The 24,517-nt window shown below is 39.0% G+C and overlaps 1 protein-coding gene across 1 annotated transcript in view; it reads right to left on the reverse strand.

Annotated features, from left to right (window-relative positions):
- The window catches only part of pde8a (phosphodiesterase 8A), a 43,716-nt gene extending 19,684 nt beyond the window's left edge, over positions 1-24,032 (reverse strand). Inside the window, exons 1-2 of the mRNA XM_053317731.1 lie at positions 23,253-24,032; positions 1,370-1,426 (exon numbers count right to left, since the gene is read on the reverse strand). Of these exons, the coding sequence (XP_053173706.1) occupies positions 1,370-1,426; positions 23,253-23,405 (210 nt within the window). The 5' untranslated portion in view covers positions 23,406-24,032. The remainder of the gene's footprint in view (positions 1-1,369; positions 1,427-23,252) is intronic.
- Between the last annotated feature and the right edge of the window lie 485 nt (positions 24,033-24,517).

Consider the following 24,517-nt stretch of genomic DNA (forward strand, 5'->3'; position numbering starts at 1 on the left):
AATAGAAGGGAAAAAAGGCAGATGTAGTAGCAGAGAAACAGCAAGGGGAAAAAAACTAGTTTGAAGGGGGTAGCCAGCATTTTGGCAGGGTCTGATCGCTCTGTCTAGAAAACATCATTGTTGAAAACACAGGGCCTGGGCAGATCCTGTGAGCCGCGAGAAAAAAGGAGGAGTAGAGAGGAGGAGGGCATGACAGGATCAGCTGTGAGTGACAAAAACAGGAAGGGGATATCTCTCTACCTCGTTTTCCTACTGTGGTCACACTGGAGCGCATCAGACAATAAAGCAGAGTCTGTACACTTATACATGGCTTTATATTACAGGACATCTAATGTATTGCTTTTCTTTTACTCCTTTTCCAGTCTTAAGAACTTCATAGCATGCTGCTGTTCAGTGGAAACATGTTTCACAAAGTTTAGCAGATGTTTGTGGTTTTATTTTAATCAAAATTTGAATCGCAACTTGCAAGCTCTAAATAACATTTATTATCAGGATCAACTATTTATTTTCTCAAGTAATTGTTTTGTCTGTGGAATAATAAGAAGATTGTGGAGAAGAACAAGAGCCCAAGGTGACGTCTTCGAATGTCATGTTTTGTCTTCCCAAGAGTCCAAACCCAAAGATGTTGGCTTAACTATAATATATGACAAAGACAGCCAGCACATACATTGGAGAAGGTGTTTTTGCTATAAATATGACTGAAGTCAATGATCGTTCCTGCTCTCTTAAAACCAAGACAAAATCAAATTTCTTATACTGTCAAAAATAACTTTTAAATTCCCTTAAAAGCTGACTTTTCAAAGGCTTTCCATGCAGCAGCAGCAGCAGCAGCACATGCCAGAGGAACAAGCACAGATCCAAACTGTATAATGAAGCATTGAACATCAGAGAATGTCCTATTTGCAGTGACGAAACTGGTCCATGGATCCTCTGTGCAGTTCTTCCATAACGTGCATTGTTCATTATGGTATGTTCTTGGTTATAAATGTTTGGCCTTGTTGCCTTGACAACCCAAGGCTGCATAGCATACAATACATCCATTAACAGCCCCCCCCCCCCCTTCTTTGAATGTTTGCATGGGCACTTTTTTTTTTCTTTAATCTCATAGCGAGGTGTGGTATCTTGTGAAATTCAAGATTAGTTCTGACTGCAAACAAAAGTAGGTGAGGTTTTGTAATAGTAAGTCAAGAGAAATGCTACCAAATATTGACAGTCGCACCAAGTTTAGCTCGATGGCCCGGCTAAAAGCCCTTAAATGATACGGACATAAACATTTCACTGAGGCACTTCTGTTGCCCCGTAGAAAGCCTAATGCATTCAACCACATAAGCATCAATCACTCAGATGTTTGGCATTGTTTTTACGATACCTGAAGTGGGTCTTTAAATAACTTCATTGGTCCAAATTGCACCTCTGTTAATGTGGTCTGAAAGATAACAAGAAGAATACAAAGATTAGAATAAAATCAATTCACACATGTGACATTTTCTCTGTTATTCACACATTCAGATTGATACAGATCACATTTTTCCTTTTAATTAAACTGTTTAAAAATTTTCTTCTGACCTAATTAAAGACCATTATGCAGAAAATGATTGAAGTATTCTGCCTTCTCTTTTCCACATGCTAGGCTTACACATTTTAGGAAGGTGACAAAATACAGAACCATAAAGCATTGTTACCACAACAGAAGAAGGAAAAATATCATGTTTTTGTCTGTCATAGGGACTCTTTATTCATAAAAAATACCCAGAGAGGTTATAGAAGCTAATCATCGTCATAATAATTTAATTTATATCAGCAACTGAATGCCAACATTTAAAATGTAATCACTACCAAAGACTTCTCAATAGTCACTTTCATGTTGTGTAATTTCAAAAATGTTAATTATTTCCTGTATATATATATTTCTTTTAGGCTTATCATCTTCAGATAATAAAATTCACATGCCTCATATGCAAAAGATACAATGTTGATCTATTTCAGTGAGCACAAGTCAGAGCTAAACATTCAAATATGCTCGGTCAAATTTAGATGCTAACAGACGCTAAGATTCAGATCTGAATATAAGGGATGCCAAAGAAAAACAATTAAGTCAGGATGTATTAGATAAGAGCTTGCAACTTTACATTTTAAAATATTAAGCATGCAAGTTTTCTAACTGAATTTGAGAAAAAACATTTTTTTAATTAATTGCACAACTTGAAAATGTGAAATTCAGACCACATTAGTTCAGAGAGATAGTTTTAAAAGTCAAATATTTCAGTGCAATACATTATTTGACATTTAAATTCCAACATAAAGTCTTCAGTAGTGATTCAATTTAAAATTTTGGTTTTCAGTTGTTGATATAATTCAAATTATTATGGCAATATTTTGCCTTATAATTCTTTTCAAACTTTTTATGAACAAATTGTTTTAAAACTCCAATAATAGACTTATTTAGGATTTGAGAGAGGTTGAGCTGTGTAAAAAGTACTGTTAACACCAATCACACATATAGAACACACGTAAATACACTTTATTAAAAATAATTGTATAGGCAATTATCACAAAACTGTTAGCTGTTACATATGACAAAACAATGTAAAGTATGTTTTTAAGCTGTTCAAGATGACCCAGGGTCTACAGGGCCCAAAACAGAGCATTAGTTATATATTAATATCCACAAACTCATTTGAACATGTATTAAATGCCTGTAATCTAATCCTCTAATCTCTAAATCTCTAAAATTGTGAAAATAATTAAAAAAAAAAAAAAAAAAAAAAAGGACTGATTCCACATAGACAGGTTCTCAACTCATTACACTTTCCCTACATGAGCATACTCTTTTCTGTCTGCAAATAATTTAGCTTCCTTCCTGCTAAATGGAACCCAGCTCAGGGGTTAGTAACCATAGCAACCAAGCCCCTTGCGGACCGCCATCCCTCTAGAATTCCTCTTCTCCGTAAACAATCTACACATGTGAGGAGGAATACAGAGAGGAATTTTAGAGCGTGCCAGGCCGCAGTAAATCACTTCTTGCTAAATTGTAAGCCTTCTGAAAGCTCCATGAAACAACAAAGGGGGAGAAAAAAAAGCTGATTAGCCCTCGGTTGTAGCCAAATTGACGTCATCATGACACTAGGCTGTTTGTTGTAGCGTCCACAAACAAGGAGTATGGCATCAAGATGGCTACAAGCTGATGCTCTGTGATCATCTGATCTTTCACAGACACGAGGACCTGGTCGCATGATAGGCTCATGTGCACTGGAGAGACAGTATGCATGTGTATTTGTGTGTGTGTCAGTTTGAGTATGTGTGTGTGTGTGTGTGTGTGTGTGTGTGTATATGTGTGTGTGTGTGTGTGTTTTTGTGGCTTTATAATACAGACTAACATATGGAAATGCCACAAACTCATGCTCTTCCAAGAGGGTTTGACCAAACAAGACCTAGTTTTCCCGTTGTCAGATATGATTTGAATGACTCTGACCACGTGTGTCAGAACAAATAACTCAGCCCCCGGATTTATTAATTTTGATTAGAGATTCAACCCACCCATTCATTTTCCTGTGGAGGTGAAACAGAGCTCCTCTATAGACTACTGCTGGGTAAATGTCCTACACACACACACATACACACACAAATCATGTTTCCACTGTGATGGCGTTTGTTAGCGAAGTAGCTGAGGTCAGGGCCTTGACGTATGGAGTTTGGCCACAGGGCCTCCAGCAAGCTGAGGCCTAGCAGAGCGGTACGCAGCGCTCCGTGTCTCCATCCAGTGAGACTTCCCTCTCTAACTGACACTGACACAACCAATGCAACTGCAGCTGAGGTTGTGTAACTCGAATCCTCAGCCTGCCACACATACACACACACACACACACACACACGCAGGCACACACACACACACACACACACACACAGACAGCGACACAGACAGACACACACACACACACACACACACACACAGACACAGACAGACATACACATACACACACACACACAGACACACACACACACACACACACACACAAACACATACATAGAGCTGAACCAGTCTGCCAGCCTCTTGGGGCAACATACTCCTCTTGTACAGTACACACACGCACACACTGCAATGAATCACTCAGCCAAGCATTTGCATCCCGCAAACATCATGCTGGCACTCAACCAGAGGCAAACAAAGCAGGGGAAGTGAGTGAGCATGTAGGCCAGGCAGGCGGGCAGTACGGACATGGTGTGTGACGTAATCCATGTCCCACCCCTCTTGCTATATGCTGTGTTGTACCAGTCACACTGGGATCTCTCTCACTCTCTCTGTGTGCACTTGTTAATCAGGCAAGTTTGTTGAGTAGGGCATAGTGCAGATGCAGCTGTGCCCAGTGCAACTGAATAGCAGTGTGAGATGAAAGCAATGCATTCTGGTCCTTGCAGTTTTTCTTCACTTCTACATGTTTATAATGTATCATTGTTGTTATTTACCGACTTTCAGAGCAATCATACTGCATGTAATTAAAACATTTTAATACATATGAAAGGTTTTATAGCATATCAGTGGTTTTGTATACTTTTTCCATATTGTGATATACTGTATATTAGTTTTAAAAATATTGTAATAATTATGTAAACCATATTGCCTTTGCACTACAGCTACAGTGATTCACCGGAGCGTCGGCAAACAATTTTGAAAATTGATTAATCCTTTTCAATAATTGTGGACTATTGGTCGGAACAAAACAGGTTGCGTATATACATTGGATCTTGGGCTTTGGGTTACGGACATTTGTTACCATTTTATGACATTTTGTACCCAAATGTAAAAATAATCAACTGATTAATTGATAATGAAACATTGCACTCTCTCTTGTACCTACAATTCCAACTATCTAGGCCCAGATTAACCAACCTAGGGACCTTTAATATAAAAATGAGCTGAGGCCTCCTATTGATCATCCTCTTTCTCTGACCCTCTGTGCATTGTGTATGCATTAGTAAATACTTTGTGATCATTTAACTGAGCAAAAATGTATATATGTCCATTTATACATTAAAAGAGTTATTTGTATAACTCTTGTGCCTTGAGTTAACTTTTGTTGTTAGTTGGCACTATATAAATCAAGATTGATTGAGACTGATTGACTGAAAACTGTGACTGTGCCTCCTGTACATTGTAGCTGTGGTATGAGTATAATTGCCACAGGATGATCCAGGAGTCTTTGGGTCCTTTTAGTTATGTCTAATTGGGGCAGTTGCCCGCTTTGTTTGGTTAATCTGGCAATGCTCATAACCAGTGAAAATCTGTGAGAAATTAATAAATCTTGCTATGCCAGTGGCTCCATGAAGGCTACAATTAGCAATGAGCTACTGTTAGCATGCTAATGTGACAATGTCAATATTCTAATATGTAGTATAATGTTTATCATTCTCACCATCTTAGCTTAGCCTGTTAGCATGATAACATTTGCTAATTAGCACTGAAATAAAACTACAGCTGAGGCTGCAGGGTCACTGGTCATACAACAACTTGTATGCTGCTTTGGATAAAAGCGTGTGACAAATGCCAAAATGTAAATGTAAAATGTAGAGGAAATACATGATATCACCAAAGTCATTATGGAAGCGTGAGCATCTGTACAAAATGTTATGGGAATCAAAAAGTATTACGCTACTTTAGTCTGGACCAAAGCGGTACAAAGGCCCGTCTAAAGGCTGACATTGCCTTCCCTAGAGCTTTCTCACTAGTGTGGCTAAACATTAAATAGGCTACTTGAGCGTGATTTAATAAAATGACCCCAAAAATCAATCTCAGCTGCCGCGCTGACCGCTTCAAACTGTCATATGTCATGTGATAGCACACCTTTCCTCTTTACTCAGGCTGTTCTGACCACATCAGAGCTGTGAGGTGTCTACAGCCATCTGAGGCTGCATTCAGGACAGTGTGCAGTCCCCTGCTACTCTCATTCAATACACCTAATGTATTTACATAGCAGAGTTGCCTCTGACCCTATATCCTGCTCCCAGTGTATCCGGCCCTATAGATCTCCTCCTCCTCCTCCTCCTCCTCCTGCTTCTTCTGCTCTCCTCCAGCCCACCAGCTTTTCTGTCTCACACTCATAGACAGACACACACATACACACTGGGAGAGTGGCTTTCCACTAAAGTGAAAAACAGGAAATTGGATGACATTGTTCGGTGCGCCGACGTCAGCAGTGAGAGATAGAAAGAGTAAACAGCTTCCTCCAACCCAGAGCTGGGACCAGGATGCAGGGAATCTTGGGATGCCTGCCCTGCTCATGCTTCTTAGGAAAACGTGCATGGCTGCCCCGTTCACTTAACAATCTCCAGATCCTGCCTCTCTCTCCCCCTCCCCTCTCTCTCTGGTACCACTTCTTCAGCTACTGAGCGTCACTTTGTCCCTCTTCTTAAAACTTCTCATGTAGAATATTACATGCAGAGCTAATAACACTACAGCAACATAAGAAGATAGTCGTCATTTTTCCTCAGTTTGAAGTGTTGAGTTAATGTTGGTCTCTCAACTAGTGGCGGGGTGCTTTCTTTGTGCTTGTGTGCGCTCCTGTCTAAAAGTGTGAATCAAATGTAGATGAATCAATGTTCTTCATTAGGGCTGATTAAGGGGAGCAGTCCCAGCCACAGGTGTGGGACGCACACTATGTACCAGACAGACAGACAGACGGACCAACAGACACACTAACTCTCACACACGGAGCTAAGTGAAGGACTAAATGGCACTGAGTGACACATCCACCTCACCACACGCTGAGCCACTCAGATAGTAGTGCTAACTGCCCATGCTGTGTGTGTTGCCTCAAAGAGAATAATTCACTTTCATGTGTGGCCACTTACATTTGCTACCCATAGATCTGCTCTGAGGCCATAGATAACAATGGGGTTTCAAACCTGCAACCAGATCTAAGTATGACAAATCAATGACCAGCACACACAATAACCACTTCACTAAATTCAATTTATGAGAAAATGGAGACTTTTTGTATTCATGTTTGAAAGTAAAATTGTACTTACTGTCAGAGTAAAATATGTAAAATGTTTAACTGTGTACAAAAAATTCATGCAACTAACGATTAATCATTTGGTCCATAAAATGTAAAAAAAAAAAAAAAAAAAAACAGTTAAAAAATTATTGTTGGAATTTCTCTGGTGATGTCTTTAATCATCTTGTTTCATCTCATCAGCAGTCCAAAATTTAAATATACTTAGTTTACTTTCATGTATGGCAGAGAAAAGCTTCATATCTTCACATCTGAGAATCTGCAACCAGCAAATATTTGGCAGTTTTTATTGAAAGATTACTGTTTTTGAAATAGTTATTTTACATTTATTTCCTGTCAATCGACTCATTTATTAAATTAACATGCTAATAGGACCTTTAATGTGATTACTGTCACAGGAACTAATAAACTACAAGCTTCAATAGGTTGACAGCATAACAGCAAGTCAAAAACAATAAATAAGAAAACTATAAGTAGTAAGTAAAGTATAAATGGTTGAAGGTGGTAAAAGTACAAACAACAAACATAACAAAACCTACTGAAAAGAAAAGGAAAAATATATCAAGCAGACATAAACCTGGTTCTACGACTAACACATAGTAAAAGTAGACTTGATTAACATATACAAGACAGCATTTTATGCAGTCTGTAGTGTGTGAAGTACACGTGTTGTATATGACAAACACATATCGTACACAAAATACATTTTTGTGCGAGGCATCATATTCGTATGAAAATGTCCAGTACTTAATGTGGCAAAACACAAGTATTGCTTGAATATGTGCAACTATTCATCATTACCTCACCATAATGGAAGTTTTTGTAGGCAACTATGCAGAGTGTTAGCTGGCAAATAAAAAAAAAACAGTTTTACTGACACTACTTGAGTCATTACTTTCACCCAGCATGACGGTAGTTAGTTTTACGTTAGTACACTCGGCAATGTACTGTGAGATATTTGAAGTCCACTATTAAGGGTTTCATAATTCTCAATACACATTTGTTCTGTACAAAATGACACATATTCATCTACTTAAAATGAATATGAAACTGTGAGGTTCATGAGCTGATAGTGCCTGACATAGCTGTTGGTTTTTAGGCTAAATTCAAACAAATTAATTGTTAAATTAATTAAACCCCTTGTGCTGTAGGTGCTATAGGAATGACACACTGTTTATGCCCTACCTGTCCTCTAACCTTACCCTCACTTCCTTTCCTTCCATGTCTTTCCTTTTATGTATTTTTCTGTAAATATTTTCTCTTTCTCTCTTTAGTTTTTCTCTCTTGATGTACATTGTATGCATCTTTGTCTTTCTGTAGACAACTGTCTTTAAAAGCAGTTTGTAAATCTGTCTACCTCAACCTGACATGACTTGACTACAACGACTAAAAATGGAGGCAAATGAAACAAAATATGAAATACAGATGTTCTAATATTTCTATCTCTCCTTATTGTACTGGATTGCTTTGATAATGTAGCCAAAGAGCAGTACTCCTGAGTGAAAAAAATCCTACCCTCCCCCACCCAAATGAAAATTAGGCACTTGTCTGATGTGTTAATGTAACTGCAGTTCATCCATTTAGAAAAATAACGGCAACTGTGTGTATTCTGGCTCTGTCCACATGTCTTATCCATGGTGACGAAGCCCACAGTCAGCCAGGCAGAAGACCTATAGTTGAGTCACTGGCATGGCTGAGGGAAACTAGGCCACTGTGGATCGGTTTGTCCCAGAACATCCTTGCTTTCACTGTATTTCTCTCTCTCTCTCTCTCTCTCTCTCTCCCTCCCTCCCTCTCTCTCCCTCTCTCTCTCTCAAGAGGAAAGACCAGCCTCGTTGAGCAAAAACTACAACATCCTGCAAGCTAAAGCACAAGCTCTGAAAGACATATTCTATTATTGTGTTGAATGTAAAAAATATCCAACTTGATGTTTTTTATTCATCTAATATCTCTCTGGGTTATTCTCTCTTGTTCTCTTACAGATGCAATGTCATGAGATGAACAATGTGCCTCCTTTTAGTTTACGTGACAAGGGTTCAGCTGTGTGTACATGATGGGGGATAACATAAGTGGTTACAGTGAATGGAAAAACATTTCATGTGATCTCATCAATAGTTTATCCTCTTCTGTTCTCCTCATTTAGTCATTCTAATCTTTACTTTTGCAATTTGCTGTCTTACATTAGGTTCTCTTTACAAAACATAAAATAAGTTGTCTGTGTCATTCTGTACTGCACTTCATGTAAAAATGTGCATTACTTTGCTCTGTCAAATGTAATTCTTTCACTTCATTTAACATCCCTCGAATAATGTAGAACTAACACATTTTTAATAGGGCTGCAATCAATTACTATTGGCAAAATTGACAAATTCAATTCAAAGAAAAATGTTTGAAAATAAAAAATAAAAGTTCCTAGGCCCATGCTGATATTCTGTTTACGATACTTTTTGCACTATAAATGATTTAAATGATTATTCAGTTATCGAAATCATCAAATTATTATTGCAGCTTAAATTTTTATCCTATTTAACTGCACCTATGATCAATAGCCCAGCCAAATCTTGTTAAGAATTGGGGGTGGAAGATTTCCAGTCACTTTTTCAATTAATTTTCTGACTTATGCTAGGATTTCTCCACTAGGCCAAAACTGGATCGCACCAACACTCCTGGTTTTTAGTGTTAACTGAAGAGGACATCAGCTGCTGACATAGGCTACGATAAGTTAAATAACATCAAGTTAATCATTTATGTAATGCCATACACTAGCTATACATGCAGAGACATATAGTAGATACAGGAGCAGTAGACTGAAAGGAAAAGGTAGTCCTACAAAACTGAAACAAGAACTCTCAGAAATAAAGACTTAAAGAATAAACCACTGAAAAACTAAAGTACTTTTACTGCAGTATTGATGCAGACTTCTTTCATATTATACTGTCCCAAATACAGCAACTTCTAATCAGTCGTGCAAAAGAGCGCAGATACATGCACGCATACACATTCATTGTTTTACGGGCAGTGCTTCCAGAGTACGCCCTGACCTTTATTCTGTCTGCAGTGACATCTCTCCTACCTCACCAGATAGTGCGGAAACTCAAGCATACGGGAATGCACATACACACACAGAGGGAAGACACTGAGTAACTCACAGGAGAGTGAACTTGTCCTGGAATTCAGTCCCAAACGCCCTTGAATGACGTCCATGGTTTAAAAATACAGAGTTTGCAGAAAATGGATAGGTTACTTCATCCTTGGTGACCTGTCCCTGTTTCTAGCTGGTGTTCCACACCTTGCAAGCATCGCCTCAGATATCACACAAAACTCTCAGATTATGTGAACAGATGGTCCAATGCACAATCCCTTTTTCTTTTTTTTTTTACAATTCAACAAACACTGAAGCAAGGGGAAGGAAGGAATAGATATTAAACTCATGCGTGCCTGTACACACACATTGTAAAAAAGGATACTCAGAGAAGTAGACCAAAGCAAAGCAGTGACGTTTTTCATGAGTTCAGCTTCTGTAGAGCTAATCTGAACATTGTGTACTCATATATTTTGAATGAATATGTATATGTTTGTATTATCAGAATGCATGCAGCCGTCTTTAAGCTCATGACGCTGTCTACGCCTGCCTGCAAACCCCTGCATCCATAGTGGCGCGAGTGTGTATGTGATCTGTGCGTCACTGTGCCAAAGAGAGTAACTGAGGCCTGGCAGCGGAGCAGCTCCTGCCGACAGGCCAAGTGACGAGGGTTAGAGACTGCGCTCAGAGCCCTCACACACTGGCCTATAGGGACATGAGAGTAAGAGCAGGAGCCGGAGAGAGACGCACTCATTAAACATGGACATGAACACACAGGTCTGCTCGCTACATGGCTGCATTTAAGCTAACTGCCAAACTGCAAATGATAAGAGCTGAGGCTGGGATCTCTGAGATTTCAATTCGAAAGACAGATGAGGTTTTAATGAGATCACATCTCCATATGTCCAGGACTGTAATGCATCTCCTGTGGCTTTACTTGTCTAAATTAATGTCTCACTTTCCCAATTTCCCTCTCCATCTTTTTTTACTTGTGTGTCTCCAAACTGTGATCTCAATACAACCCCAACCTCTTTTAAGATTAAATTTTGAGGACCCAATTGCAACTTGAGCTTCATCCAATTCTCAAGTCTGTCTGAGTCTGTGATCTCCTAAGCCTGATGGTGAAAACAGTGTGTACAAACTATACAGCAGCAAATGTGAATGATTAAAGGGTAATCCAGAAATGTATTCATGCTCTTCCATAAAAAACAGTCAAAAATCAAAGCAGCAGAGGCAGAGATATCCTCACTTAACTCCCTACTAAAGGGTCAAGCTCCACAACCACATTTCCCATAATGCAACTCATTATCCCTCATAAATGCCTACTTCTTTCAAACCCCACACCTCCAGCTTGTAATGTAGGTTTCTGTAGTCAATTTTAAGTCTCAAACTGACATCAACAGATTTACTTTTTTTCAAACTCAAGAAGAAATTATACAACTGTTTTCTGGGGCTGAGCAGTGCTCCTCATCTTTATGTGAAAAATTGATGGAGTGCCCCTTAAAAGGAAAGATGTAACCGACCAGTGTGAATTAATTAAATAAACGAGTCAGAGGACTGGATCCGAGAAAAGCAGAGCACTTTCTCCAATGTTCACCTTCAAGGTATTTCTGTCCTCATCCAGATTACCCTGAAATCCCCGTAAGACCTGGACAATCCTAAGCCACCCACAGCTCTGGGGCAACCCCTTACTTAAACCTCCTCCTCTTTCTCTGCCCCCTGTAGCCTTCTTCAACACAACTGTTACTGTAGTTCTGCTTCACTTTCCATTTCATTACACTCGCCCCAAATAACCTCAATTTTACTGCATATAAACACACAAAAGAATATTGTAATGCTGTTTTCCATCTTTGTTTTCACTCTGTCGCCTTGCTTTTATTAGCTATAAATCCTAAACCTTCTCGACTCCATTTGCCGTCAGACTGTCATTTGTACTGTGACACATAGTCAGCTGGTGATCAGGCGCATTTAGTCCCCATTCTTCTTCCTCTCTTAGGTCACTGACTGTAGGTGGGGTCAAAGGCCAATAAAGCAAAAGGACAAGGTAAAGGAGATTGGGAAGTCTAAGTGGGACACTGCCTGGTCCATTGATACTACAGTTTACTGTAATCTTACCAGGAACCTTTCCATTGCTGTCAGCCCCTCCTCCTTTTCAGGCCAGCCAAATACATGACAACAAGAGTACAAACAACAAGCTAAACAAGAAGGCCGTCTGGTCTGAATGAGAGATCATCAGGCTCCAGTAACTTTTATTATGTTGCCAGAGCCATACCCAACTGTACAATCTTAGTTATCTTGCCAACCCCTTGGCCCGATTAGAATTAGCTACACCACCCCTGTGCTATCTCTGTGGCTCCACCTCCCCACAACGCAGCTTACATGTTTTTGAAAATATCAGGAGCGTTTCTCCGGGGTTCTTCAGATGGCTGTGAGAGCATTAGATAATCACTGTACTCCCCCTCCTCTTCACCTGCTAAAACAGGAGCACTGATGTCACCATTGCATGAGGGATCAGTGAGTGACACGAGCTGGAGCGCTGGGCCGGGGCTTGGCACACAAACTATACTTGACTTACACACACTGAGACACATTCAGAAACACACAAACTCTGAATGAGGAATGGAGAGGAAGTTTGTAAGCACACATGCACATAAAATACCCAACTGTTTTTAAAGAAATTGAAAAAGAAATTCAATGGGTTATTGGTAGAAAATTAATGATGATTAAAGAAGAAAAAAAAATAGATATATCGTGATAAAATAAAACAAAAAAATAATAAAGCTCCTGTCTGAATAAATATAACATTGCTGTTATTAATTCATCTGTCCCTGATTTTCTCAATTTTGTCTATCAGGTGAGGAAAATTATGAACAATCAAAATGATATAGTTTTTTAAATTATATTATCTTAAAATATCTTGTTTTATACAACCAACCAGTTCAAACCCCCCAAATATGTGGCATATTTTTTGGCAAATTAGCTTAAAAGAATGACTAAAATGATTAATCGAGAGTAACAGAGATTAATTTTCTGTTGATCAACAATCGAGCAATCGGCCCATTGTTGCAACTCCAAAATGAGGACTAATCTTTGCTACTGAGGCCAATTTAATTAGAACAGCCACTAACTTTGATGTTTAAATTAAGAATCTTCTAAAATGTTATTAACATTTCAACAGAAATATTTCTAAATGACTGCAACTTTATTGAAGATTACAGAAGCTCTCACTGATGGAAAGTGAGCATTTTAAATGGAAGTAAAACAACTGCAAATCCATTATTTGCCTTATGGATATACTGCCAACTCAAAAGCAGAGCTTCTTGATTTTACATCAAGTCATTTAAATTGAAAGCATAGTTACTGCAATGTAAACCTAATGTACATTTTTTTCTTAAAAACTGTGAAATGCATGCTGTATTCAAACTACCACCTATCGTATATTTTTGTATTTTTTAAAGTCAAACTATACTCTATGATGTCAAACCTATCTTCAAATTAAAGATAGGTTACTTCGACTCAAGTCAAAATGTAAGACTTGTCTTTTGCTGAAATGTATTATTTAACTCTGGCAAGGTTGTGCACAAATTTGCATTTTGTGCAAAAAATGAATGACTGAAAATGTCTTTGCTCAAGGCAGGAGAAGTAAGCCTCATATGTTGAACTATGCCGACTGTGTGGCAACATTATCAGGAATAATGTGAAGGAGAAAAATCTGCAAAATAAAAAAAGTAATAATAATATTTTCTACTATATATAATATAGAATAATGTTTCATGTAGATACAAGCAGTAAGTCTGGTTACACTGCATGCAGCTGAAACAGACGACCTGTGAGGAATGTAATCTGACAAGTGCAGCAGGTATAATAAACACAGGTGCTTTTGACAGACATGAAGGAATGTTTCAACTATTGATTTATTAGAAACTGATAAGTGTTCGCTTCATTGTCTCTCATGTGGATGTCAATTGCTTTTAACAAAGCATGCACTCTCTTGTTACCATTTAACATTTTCTGCTCTCCTATGCCAACACTCAATCTAGATATATTATGTCTGCTATTTAACATATCACACATCATGCAATGTCTGAATGTGTTTGGTAAAATGCAATAAATAGAACCGACTTAAATATAATTGATTCATATATTTTTAACCAGCTGGTGTACATATTAGCAATTTCACACAAATAGGCCGAACTTTGAATTACCAATTAACTATCATAAAAGGTGAATTTTTGTTTTCTTTTTTTTGTTGTGGATCTCAATGGGGTGGGGGGTGGGGGGGCTAAAAGGTTTAAGTTTCAGGACCATGTACACACAAAAACAACCATGTAGGACTTGAAAATCTATTGAGGTTTTGATCATGATTGGACTAAGCTGTGCAGACAGATTCACTTCTTGTTTGCTGCAAAATTAATTTGCATGTCACAGTCAAATGGTTTTAAGTATCACAATTCTGTGTAGAACTCACAGAAAAGCACCCTTTTGTACACAGTAAAGACTAAATCATCTTTTCTAGAGCAAAGGTCAGAAATCTAATTGGGAAAAACTAAAAAAAAAAAAAAAAAAGGACAAAGAGAGGAACTAGCCAGATTATATTTGAATTGAATTGATCCCAAAATGTGTCCTTTCAACCACACATTACAAAAACATCACACACCATCTGTGCTCTATCCACTAAAAACAGTGAGGCTTAAATTAAACAGGGGGGTACAGAATATCTTCAGAGCAAAAGGCAGGAAGCAGTCCAGGACGTTTTGTGTCATAGCTGTGTCCATTAAAACAAGGAAGGAGGAGACAAGCACTGCTGCCTTAACGCAGCGTTGAGCAAGTGAATGAGTGTCTTTGCGTGTTTACTACAGCCAATAAGCTGCAGGCTTGTTCACTTAAATCCAGTGAGGCTCTCATCTGCTCAGCGCTTCTTACCTGAAGAACATCAGTAAAATGAAGTCAAGGCCTCAGGACCATTTTGATACCAAAATTGTTTCAAATTTTGCAGTGAAATTCCCATTAGATTTATAATTTAATACAAAATCTACAAAATTGGAGCTTTGTAGATCTTGCTGCAGGAAAAGTCTTTCAACATACTGTGCTGTACACAACCTTTCCTCAGTTTATTCTGGCTGCAAGGACAGTGGTGTGATGGAGCGTGAAAATGGCCAAAGTACTCCAGTAACCAGATGCTGTTAACATGGCTGTTAGCACTGTTAACAAGGCGTGTTGTGCATGGTTACAGCAGTCCACAATTGGTGCATAATGCTCTCTTCAAGGGGAGATTAAAAACACGCCTATGGACACTGACACTGTGACACTATGCAAGTGAGATGACTCTCAGATGAACTTCTTCTTTGAAGGAACAATGATGGTGTGTTCTGTACATGGTGTACTTTTCAAAACCACTCTAAAATCTGGGATTAAGACCTTGAGAGATCTGAGTATAGAGGGTATGCACCTAACGTCACGGAAGTATCTGCAGATACTATTCACATGATTTTAAAATGTTGAAATAAAAAAGTAAATAGCTGTGGTTCTACCAATTGCACAAATAGATTTTTACACACTGCCAAAGGTTAAGGAGAGGAGAAGGTAATGGATAAACGTACCCCAGACACCTGGAAATGTGGTGCAGAAACTGTACATATAGAGCCTGATTTACTAAAGTAAAGAAGAAGAAAAAGTAAGAACGTATGCAAACTCGACATCACCCGCAAAAAATGTGCAAGCTGATCTACTAACGCAACGCACTGAGGTTTGCGTCTTGCAGCTGTGCAAGATAGTACGCGCTGTCCACTTAGTGCGTTTGCCATAATGAATATGTAATATGGGCCGTTTCAACCCCAGTGTGCAAAATACGAGAGGAGAAAATGTAAATATGTTATTTAGCACGCGCATTGTGATTTACCAAACCTGAAGGTATTTTTTCTGACGCTAACTGTGTCTATAAATAATACCTTTTGAAGGGCAGGTATTAACTAGCTGAGCACTGCGCTCAGATGACTTTTGTCACTGTGGAGAGGAGGAGACGGAGGCACAATGACAGAATACACAGGATGGAGTTTTTCCACCTGTATTAATCATTTTGGAGTGGAATATTTTGGTTTTACTAACAGCATTGACTTCGTCACATATAATCTCCCATATGTGGGTTTTTCTGGTAATATTTGTTTTTGTTATGACTCAATATATTTGTTAACCTCTTCCACTAGAACCTGATCACATTTCATTTTGCGCTTGCAGCTTTCTGCTCGTCCAAACTCTCCATTCAGACACACCAAACCCTCATTTAAATACTGCTGTCTCCACCCTGTTGCACCTGTTTTCATTTACGCAGTTATTCTTAGTAGATCACCCGCAAAACGCACGCAAGTGAAACGTGCAATCTATTGCACCGTGCACGCAATTTAGTACCCACTATTTAGGATCTTAGTAAATCAGGCCCATGGTGCTAAGATGAGAAGAATATAATCGATAATCAATACCTTATATTTATACAGTAAACAGGAAGCTTAAATCAGCAGATGTTAATGTTTTAATGTTAAGCTCTTTATATAGCATAAGGGCTGAAAACAGGGGAAACACCTAACCTGAGACAGTCCAAATGTAACAAATGTAACAAAATCCCCCTACTTGCATATATTAAGCTCACACTGAATATGTTTTATCTTCTTTGATCGGTACAAAAAGCACACTGTAAAAACCACAAGCTGTAGTTTTACGGAGAAAACTGTGATAGTTACGACAGGATTCCAGGAAATCACTGCACTCAGCCATGAATTAGGCCCAGTAAAACTACAACTTGTCATTTTTACATTTAGGTTTATTAAATGAATTAAACAAATGAGATATAACCTTAATTATCTTTAGCGGTGCTGGCAAGTGTTCCCAAAATGTCCTTTAAATCGCCTTTTGACTGCTCTTTGTATGACTACTTCCCAAAGATATTAAAAAAAAAGTATACAGTGTGCCAGGAAATTCAATTTCCGGTCAAAGTTCAATGTCCACTGACTAGTACAGTATGTTTATGATTTTTGATTCTGTATATATTTGTTTGTTTTCCACACAAATTGCAGCCTTCCACATTCACTGAAGATAGCTTTGTTGGAGACTTAGAACGGTGAGGGGAGCTGTATCGTATTAAAAAAGGTTACATTAAAAAGTTAGAAGTAACAAATATAAAATATTTTTTATACTGTTTGTTATCCCTCCATGAGCACATTTACACATTCAGGACACCAATTCAAATTTAAAAAAATCCTATTAACAATTTAACATATTTTTAAATTATTTAAACTTCTGCAGTCCCTTTTTGTACCCATCTGTTATTTATTTCTATAAATATCATGTGTTGATGTGCTTTTTTATTTTTTTTATTAATACATTTTATTAATTGATTACTTGATCAATGAGCTACTTTAACAGTGGCAGTACATATGGACACAAAACACTCCATCAGTCAACAAACTAAAGAAAATTCAAAACACCTGCACGCCTAACAGGCCTTCAACATAAGATTGGTTTCTATGAACATCTCAACACTCTTTTTCACTCTGCTGGTGACCGGCCTAGTCTTCAACAAACTGGATCTCAGAGCCACGTTCAAAACACACAGCGCTAGCATGACGACACCACCCCTGCAGATGCTCACAGCTTAGAAAGTCCAGAAATTGGGAGAGACACACTTAAGGAGGAGCTTAAAAAAGGCCACCAGTGGACCAGGGCCCACTCACATCTACAGTACATTCCTGTGAGCTTCTGAAACAGAACAGAGAGCGCAGCTACAAAGTAAACACTTGTAGTGCCTTGTTTTGGAGGAATACCATTTCCATAATCTCATGAAACTATCACATGCTGGCCTTATGATACAAAATTCTTAACCTGGAGGGGGAGCAGAACAAGCTTTGAATGTGGCCTTATTTGTTAAGACTATTTAAAAAACAATGGGAGGTTCTGTTTCATAAGTACACGCTCCCAATTGACACCTCATAAGAGAGCAAACTCCTGGAAATGAAGAGACCTACTGTATCTACACTTGGAGGTGACAAAGGGATTTATTATATTATCCTAATTTCATTTCTAAACAGGATCACTGTGCACACAGAGGGACTTTGCTGTCATTACATCAAGCATTGAAACTGCTCAATGCTGAAGAACAGATGAATGTTACATAAAGTGTATAAAAAGTGTACTTGAACATGTTTGAAGCAACTGCTGCTGATACACATGTCTCTTACAGCGATAAGCTCTAGAGCTGCCAATACATCAATCAGAGGGCTGTGGGTGCTCTATGGGCCCCATCTTCCCTTCCTCGCAACTCCTTCTGCTCATGTGCCAGTGGAGATAAATGACATGGCAAAAAAAATACCCCCTCACAGCCCCTGCAGACACTCCTGACAGGAAGGGAAAGACGGGGTCGCACTGCAGCTGACGTTTTGTTTAAATATAACACAATGAGTGGCTAAAGTCATATTTAAAGCAATTGTTTAACATTTCGGGAAAGAGGAGAGGTGGATCGATTCCGCTCTCATGTCTGTATGTTAAATATGAAGCTACAGCCAACAGATAACTTAGCTTAGCATAAAAAACGGAAACAAGGAGTGACAGCTACCCTGGCTCTATCCAAGGGTTTAAGAAAATATCAACCTACCTTCACTTGTTTATTTAATTCATACAAAGACCAAACTATAAAAACAATATTTTGTAGTTTAACATGAGTAGCTTTTGTAGTTTTTAGAGGCACTAATAGGAGCATTTTGTTCCATTTGGGCTGGGCAAGGCTAACTGTTTCCACTGTTTCCAGTCTGTGTGCTAAGCTAAGCTATCTGGCAGCTGGTTATACATTTATATTTAACAGGCAGAGATATATAAGAGATATATCTATCTTCACATTTAAATCATCACCATGAAAGTGAATAAGCATATTTCCTAAAATGTTGAATTGTTCCTCTGGACACATCCTTAAAAAATGTTATCAGTTTTAACATATGTGTGTTATCTGGGTGGATGGAACTTTTGCTCCAGTGGGACTCAAACCACTAACCGTGGCAGAGTGCCAGGGGTTTGTGCCACGCTCTGGGCTATAAAGGACCATTGTGCATATACACATGACATCCTTGATAGACATAGATAAGCACAGTCCATCACTAGATCCAATCACCAGCTGTAAAGACACAGACAACAGCAGGGCCATTGAAGTGAACTGAATGTTAGCATTTCTAAGGGCGAACAGAAGGAGACTACTCCTATTGTGTATTAAATCATATATGTGATTGTGGCAATTAAAACAGCTGTAAATTCAAGGCTGAAAAATGCATTAAATATGGACGTTGAGAGAAAAATATCCATGTGTGTTTATAGATCAAGATGATCTTGATATGATCATGATAAACTATTCAAAAAAAGTAAAAAGAGAGAAAGAAAAAGAGCCAATATCAGTCTCCGTCCTCTCAGCCAGCAGAAAAAAGCACAGTGGATTAATTCATCACCATGCTAAGCCTTTGCCCTCCTCCGGAATAAATTACCCAATGACTCTCAACTTAGACTAAACACACACATACACACACACACACACACACACACACACAGACACACACAGACACACACACACACACACACACAGACACACACAGACACACACACAGACACACACACAAAACTGACCAGAGAGCACACTCAAAAACAGCGGGAGAGAAAACTGACAAATGGAGAGGAGCTGTGCAGGTCAGAGGTGTGTCATATCTTACGACACACTCTAAAAGATTGAAACTAAGATGTATCACACCCTGGTGTTTGGTTCAGAAACTTTTTAAAGTTCTGTACTGCGCTCTAGCAACAGTTAAGTGTTTCCCAGCTGAGGCTTTAGTTCAGAAAAGCAACCTTGTGTACCTTGTCACTTCTGGAGATGGGAGGGTTTAATGGGGGGAAGTCTGAGGTATATGGGTGAGTGATTCCACCACTTATGTTAATGCATGCAGAGGCTGGAACCAGGCAGCAAGCAAGATGGTATTACTCTCCAGATACTTATAAGCTTAGCACCTTTTATTGCCCTTTTCCATTTATAGTAAGAGGTAATGGTAAAACTGATTCTACTCTAGCTGTTCAGGGGGAGAGCTACTTGATTTCCTTGAGTGGGGGCAATCAGACTGAAAAAGTCAAGGCCAGATAAATGGTGTTGTGTTTGGCTGAGGTCTTTCTCTGTCTGTTTGGCCCTATACACACAGAAAAAAAGCCCACTATCACAGGACCTTGTACTTGAGCCTTATCATCACCAGAGCAGCCCAGATGGTAACGTACCCTTGACAATGACTCACATCACACTCCCAAACTACTATTGAATCTTTCTCACACTTTTTTTCTCTCTCTCTCTCTCTCCCTCTTTCTCTCTCTCTCTCAAAATGTAAGCAAAGATACAGCACAGTTTTAACATTTGTCCAATTTCAGTTTCGTAATAAGCTAAACTTGTGCTTTGCTGTAGCGTCACTGCCAGCTGCATGTAGATGTGGATGTGAGGATTATTATCTTTTAGGGGATCAATGTGTGTGCTCTCTCTCTCTCCACAATCACAACGACACAAGCTGGGGCACCAACACGCACACAGAAAATAGAAACAAACGCAAACCATTCATTATCGATTTTCATTATCAGTTAATCTGCCACTTATTCCCTCAATTAATTTATGCCCCTAAAATGTCAGAAAATAATGAATCTGTTTCCTGTAGTCCAATGTGGTGTCTTCAATCCAACCGTCCAACAAACAGTCAAAAAAAGATGTTCAGTTTGCAATCAAATTTAAACAAAACGCTGAAAATCCTTACATTTAGGAAGACAGAGCCATATTATATTTGGCATTATTGCTTAAAACGATGACAAAGCGATGAACTGATTATTAAAATAGTTGCAGATTCATTTTCTATCAATCACTGAACTCATGTCTACTTCTGACTGACATCTATTGGAATCTGGTGCAGCTCCACTGTTGCAAAAAAAAACAGTGACAAAGCATGACAACCGAAAATGTTTTTTTTTTTTGTCCTGATTGGCGCTCCACACATCAAAGTTATTTAGCTTACTATCACAGAATGAAACCAGAAAATATTAAGCTGGAATCAGAGAATTTTGAGCAGGACATGAACCCGAACAATGAATCAATCATCAATATTGTTGGTGATCAATCCATCTGTTGATTGACTTATTGATGCAGCTCTAAATATATTCCAAATTAAATGAATTAAATCAGTGCTTTTCACGATGGCATTGTGTTAAATCACACACACACCTATCGCACAGGTACAAATCCAGAACAATCAGTGGGCATTATTGATCTCTTATAGGCAGTAGAAATCAAAAGAGCTAAAAACAAGCAGCAGCTGCATGTATCACCGAGGCTCAAACACATCACGGCAAGTTAATGTATAAATTATTCTTAATGGCAGCAAATGGTTAGCGAAGATGAAACATTCAAACTCTACTTTCGTATACATTAAGGTATGATTAAACCCGGCTGCTCAGTGGAACCCAGCGACAGAGGATGGTAAAGATGACACCTTATGGAACGAGGATTAACCATTTCCAGCTGAAGGAGATTTGTATACCATTAGTCTAACTCAATCAGGAGACTAATTCAATCAAGGCACAGTGGGCGTCTTGACATAGGGGGCATCTGTCACACCGACTTCTCACTGCATCCTGCGGTGACATTTGGCCACAAAATTCAGCTTGACAGAGGCCCTCAAATAGCCTGCGGTCTGTCAGAGAAAATGCACACATACTCATGAAAACATACACCAACACACACAGATGCACTCATGCACAAAATTCATGAGATCACACTTCTTTTTTTTTTCAGACGTTTCGTGTTTGCAGATGCCTCCAGACGCAAACATTACAGTACGGGCTGTGTTGATTTTATTATCAATTTGCCACTCCTTGAAGCTTCAACATCCTTATTCTTCATTTGGAGATAGAATAACTATTCTCAACTCAATATTGCTTCATTATGGAGTTTTCTACAAATGGGATGAGGCCTTTTGCCAGCACACATGGACACCAGGATTTCAGTTTGTTTGTTCCAAAAAAAAAACAAAACAACAACAACAGACATCTCTCTCACCTTCGAAAAATACATCCACCTGCAATGACACTGATATGTTCTTCCTTATGTGCGTGTGCAACCTCTTACACAACACATAAATGCCAAACACTAATAATGTAATTGATCATCTTTTTGATGAGAAACTACTCTTTTTTTAGCCCCTGCATGCATACAAGCGGCACATTTCATTATGCCACTGTTAGTGTAATTCTTTCTGGTCCAATACACAAATGGGACTGTTATTTTTTGTGATGATGTAACATACTGGTGGCAAACTTTTGTCACTCAATCCTTTTCAGTGCCTACTCTCATTTCCATTCAGATATTCCTGTCTAACACTAACAGTGTCTGTGCGCTAGTTTGTCTAATTTTATGACCTGACACACAAAGTTTAGGCTTTATTAAGACTCACGAGAGAAGACATCACACTGAAAAGCTGAACTGGTTGAAAGGTGAAGTAGAGGCCAGAGCTGTGTCAACGGAAAAGAACTGCGTTGGACACCAGATATCAATGCTTTGATTTGGGCTCTAAAGAGATTATTCTTATTGTGTACATATGAAGAGTCTGAAAAAAATGCTTTATGCTGCTTTATCTTTGCAGGTCTAAAACACTCCTACGACCTACAAAAGAGAACAATACCTCAGGTTAGATTAGAGGCCTGTGACCTTACGACCTTCCACTGAGTGTGTATCATGGCCTAGTTCCTCTTTATTTAAAAAAAGAAAGAAAAAGAAGCAGCGGAGCACTAATGTTAAGCAGGATCATTTAGATTTTAAAGGAGTTTAAATGAAAAAAAAAAGAAACTGGAATATAGGGGTTGTGCCTACTTTACTTTAGCCTCCCAGAATTTCTGCTTTATAAAAACATTTGGATTAAAAACAATTATATAACTTACAGTAATGTCCTAAAATTCATTCTTATAAAGGTCTGTTCTGTTATGGATTAGAGACTTTTTCCTGAAAAAAAAGCTTGAACATTCAATCATACACCCTTTCTCTTAACACACACGCACACACACACACACACACACACACACACACGCACATCAAGTGTAATGAATGTAGGTTCCCTCACCTTGCAGCTCGGGGGTTTTAGGGGTAGTCCCGAGGCAGGATTTCCTTGATGCTGAGTGGTATTAGTCTGCTGGGGTGAGTGGGAATCCTCGGACTCTTTTCCACTGTGGTAGACCACCCTATCAGAGATATGAATACTTGAAGCACAGCCCATGCTTCAACCCACTTCAGCCTTTTTCTTTTTGCGCAAGTGCTTTACTTTGAGGGCTACCCGAGTGTCATTCGCTCTTTTTTGTGTGTGTTTTTTTTTTAAATGTCCACTCTCTCTTCTAAGCTTTCATTTTTTCCCCCCTTAAATATATAAATACATATACATATATCATCTAGGCCACAGCAAAGCCGGTTCTCCAATTGCTCTAACACAAGGCATGAATAATATATCTTTCTATCCCCACCCCCCCACCCCCCGACCAGGAAGCTGATTTCCTCCCTCTGTTTTTCACATGAAGTTAATTGGAGATCTTTAATCAAAGCAGCTATTATCCTCGAAAACTTGGATTCCGTTATTCTTCAGCTGGGCTGCTCAGATCCCCATGGACGAATTATCCCTCACTCCGGCTCCTCTTCTCGCCTTCTTCGTACCACATCACCATTTTCTCATTTTTCCCTCAACTTCACTGTTATCAAGTAGGCCTAAAAACACACACACAGACAGACACACACACAGACACACATACACACACACACACCATGCAGTCCCCCAGCTTCATGCAATAGTTTTATCCATTTTTTGTGTCCAAGCTTTCATTTGTAGTCGTCCTCCCCCACCCCGGAGCCATCAAAAATGATGCTTTTTTTCCCTCTCTCTCTCTCTTTCTCTCCCTCTCTCTCTCTAACAATCTGGTTACCCACTTCAGCTCAAGACACGGGCCATAAACCGGTTCTCACGACACTTTGCTCCAGTCCTGAGCGGTTCATCATCAACAGGCTGAAATATTCACACTGCAGAGTATTATTCTGGCCAGTCGCTCCGATGTCAAACACCCCCCGTGGAACATAATGCCATGTAGTCCGACACAACACTCCATTTATCTGCTCAAATTCACCAATTTAGGAAACGTAGAAATCTTGGTGGATGGCTTGCAATCTCCATTCAGGCATCCGCTTGCCCGGTTGAGGATGATCCGCCTGATATAAGAGGTCCAAACCCGGGTGCAATTGGCTACAGTGTTACCGGGCTCCACATTCTCTCATTCTGGAGGAAAAAAAAGGATGTAGAGCCTGTCACATTGTAATATGTGGAGGTACCACCTCTGGAGAATGCAA

Source organism: Scomber japonicus, chromosome 1, assembly GCF_027409825.1.
Source record: "Scomber japonicus isolate fScoJap1 chromosome 1, fScoJap1.pri, whole genome shotgun sequence".
NCBI classification, from domain to species: domain Eukaryota; kingdom Metazoa; phylum Chordata; class Actinopteri; order Scombriformes; family Scombridae; genus Scomber; species Scomber japonicus.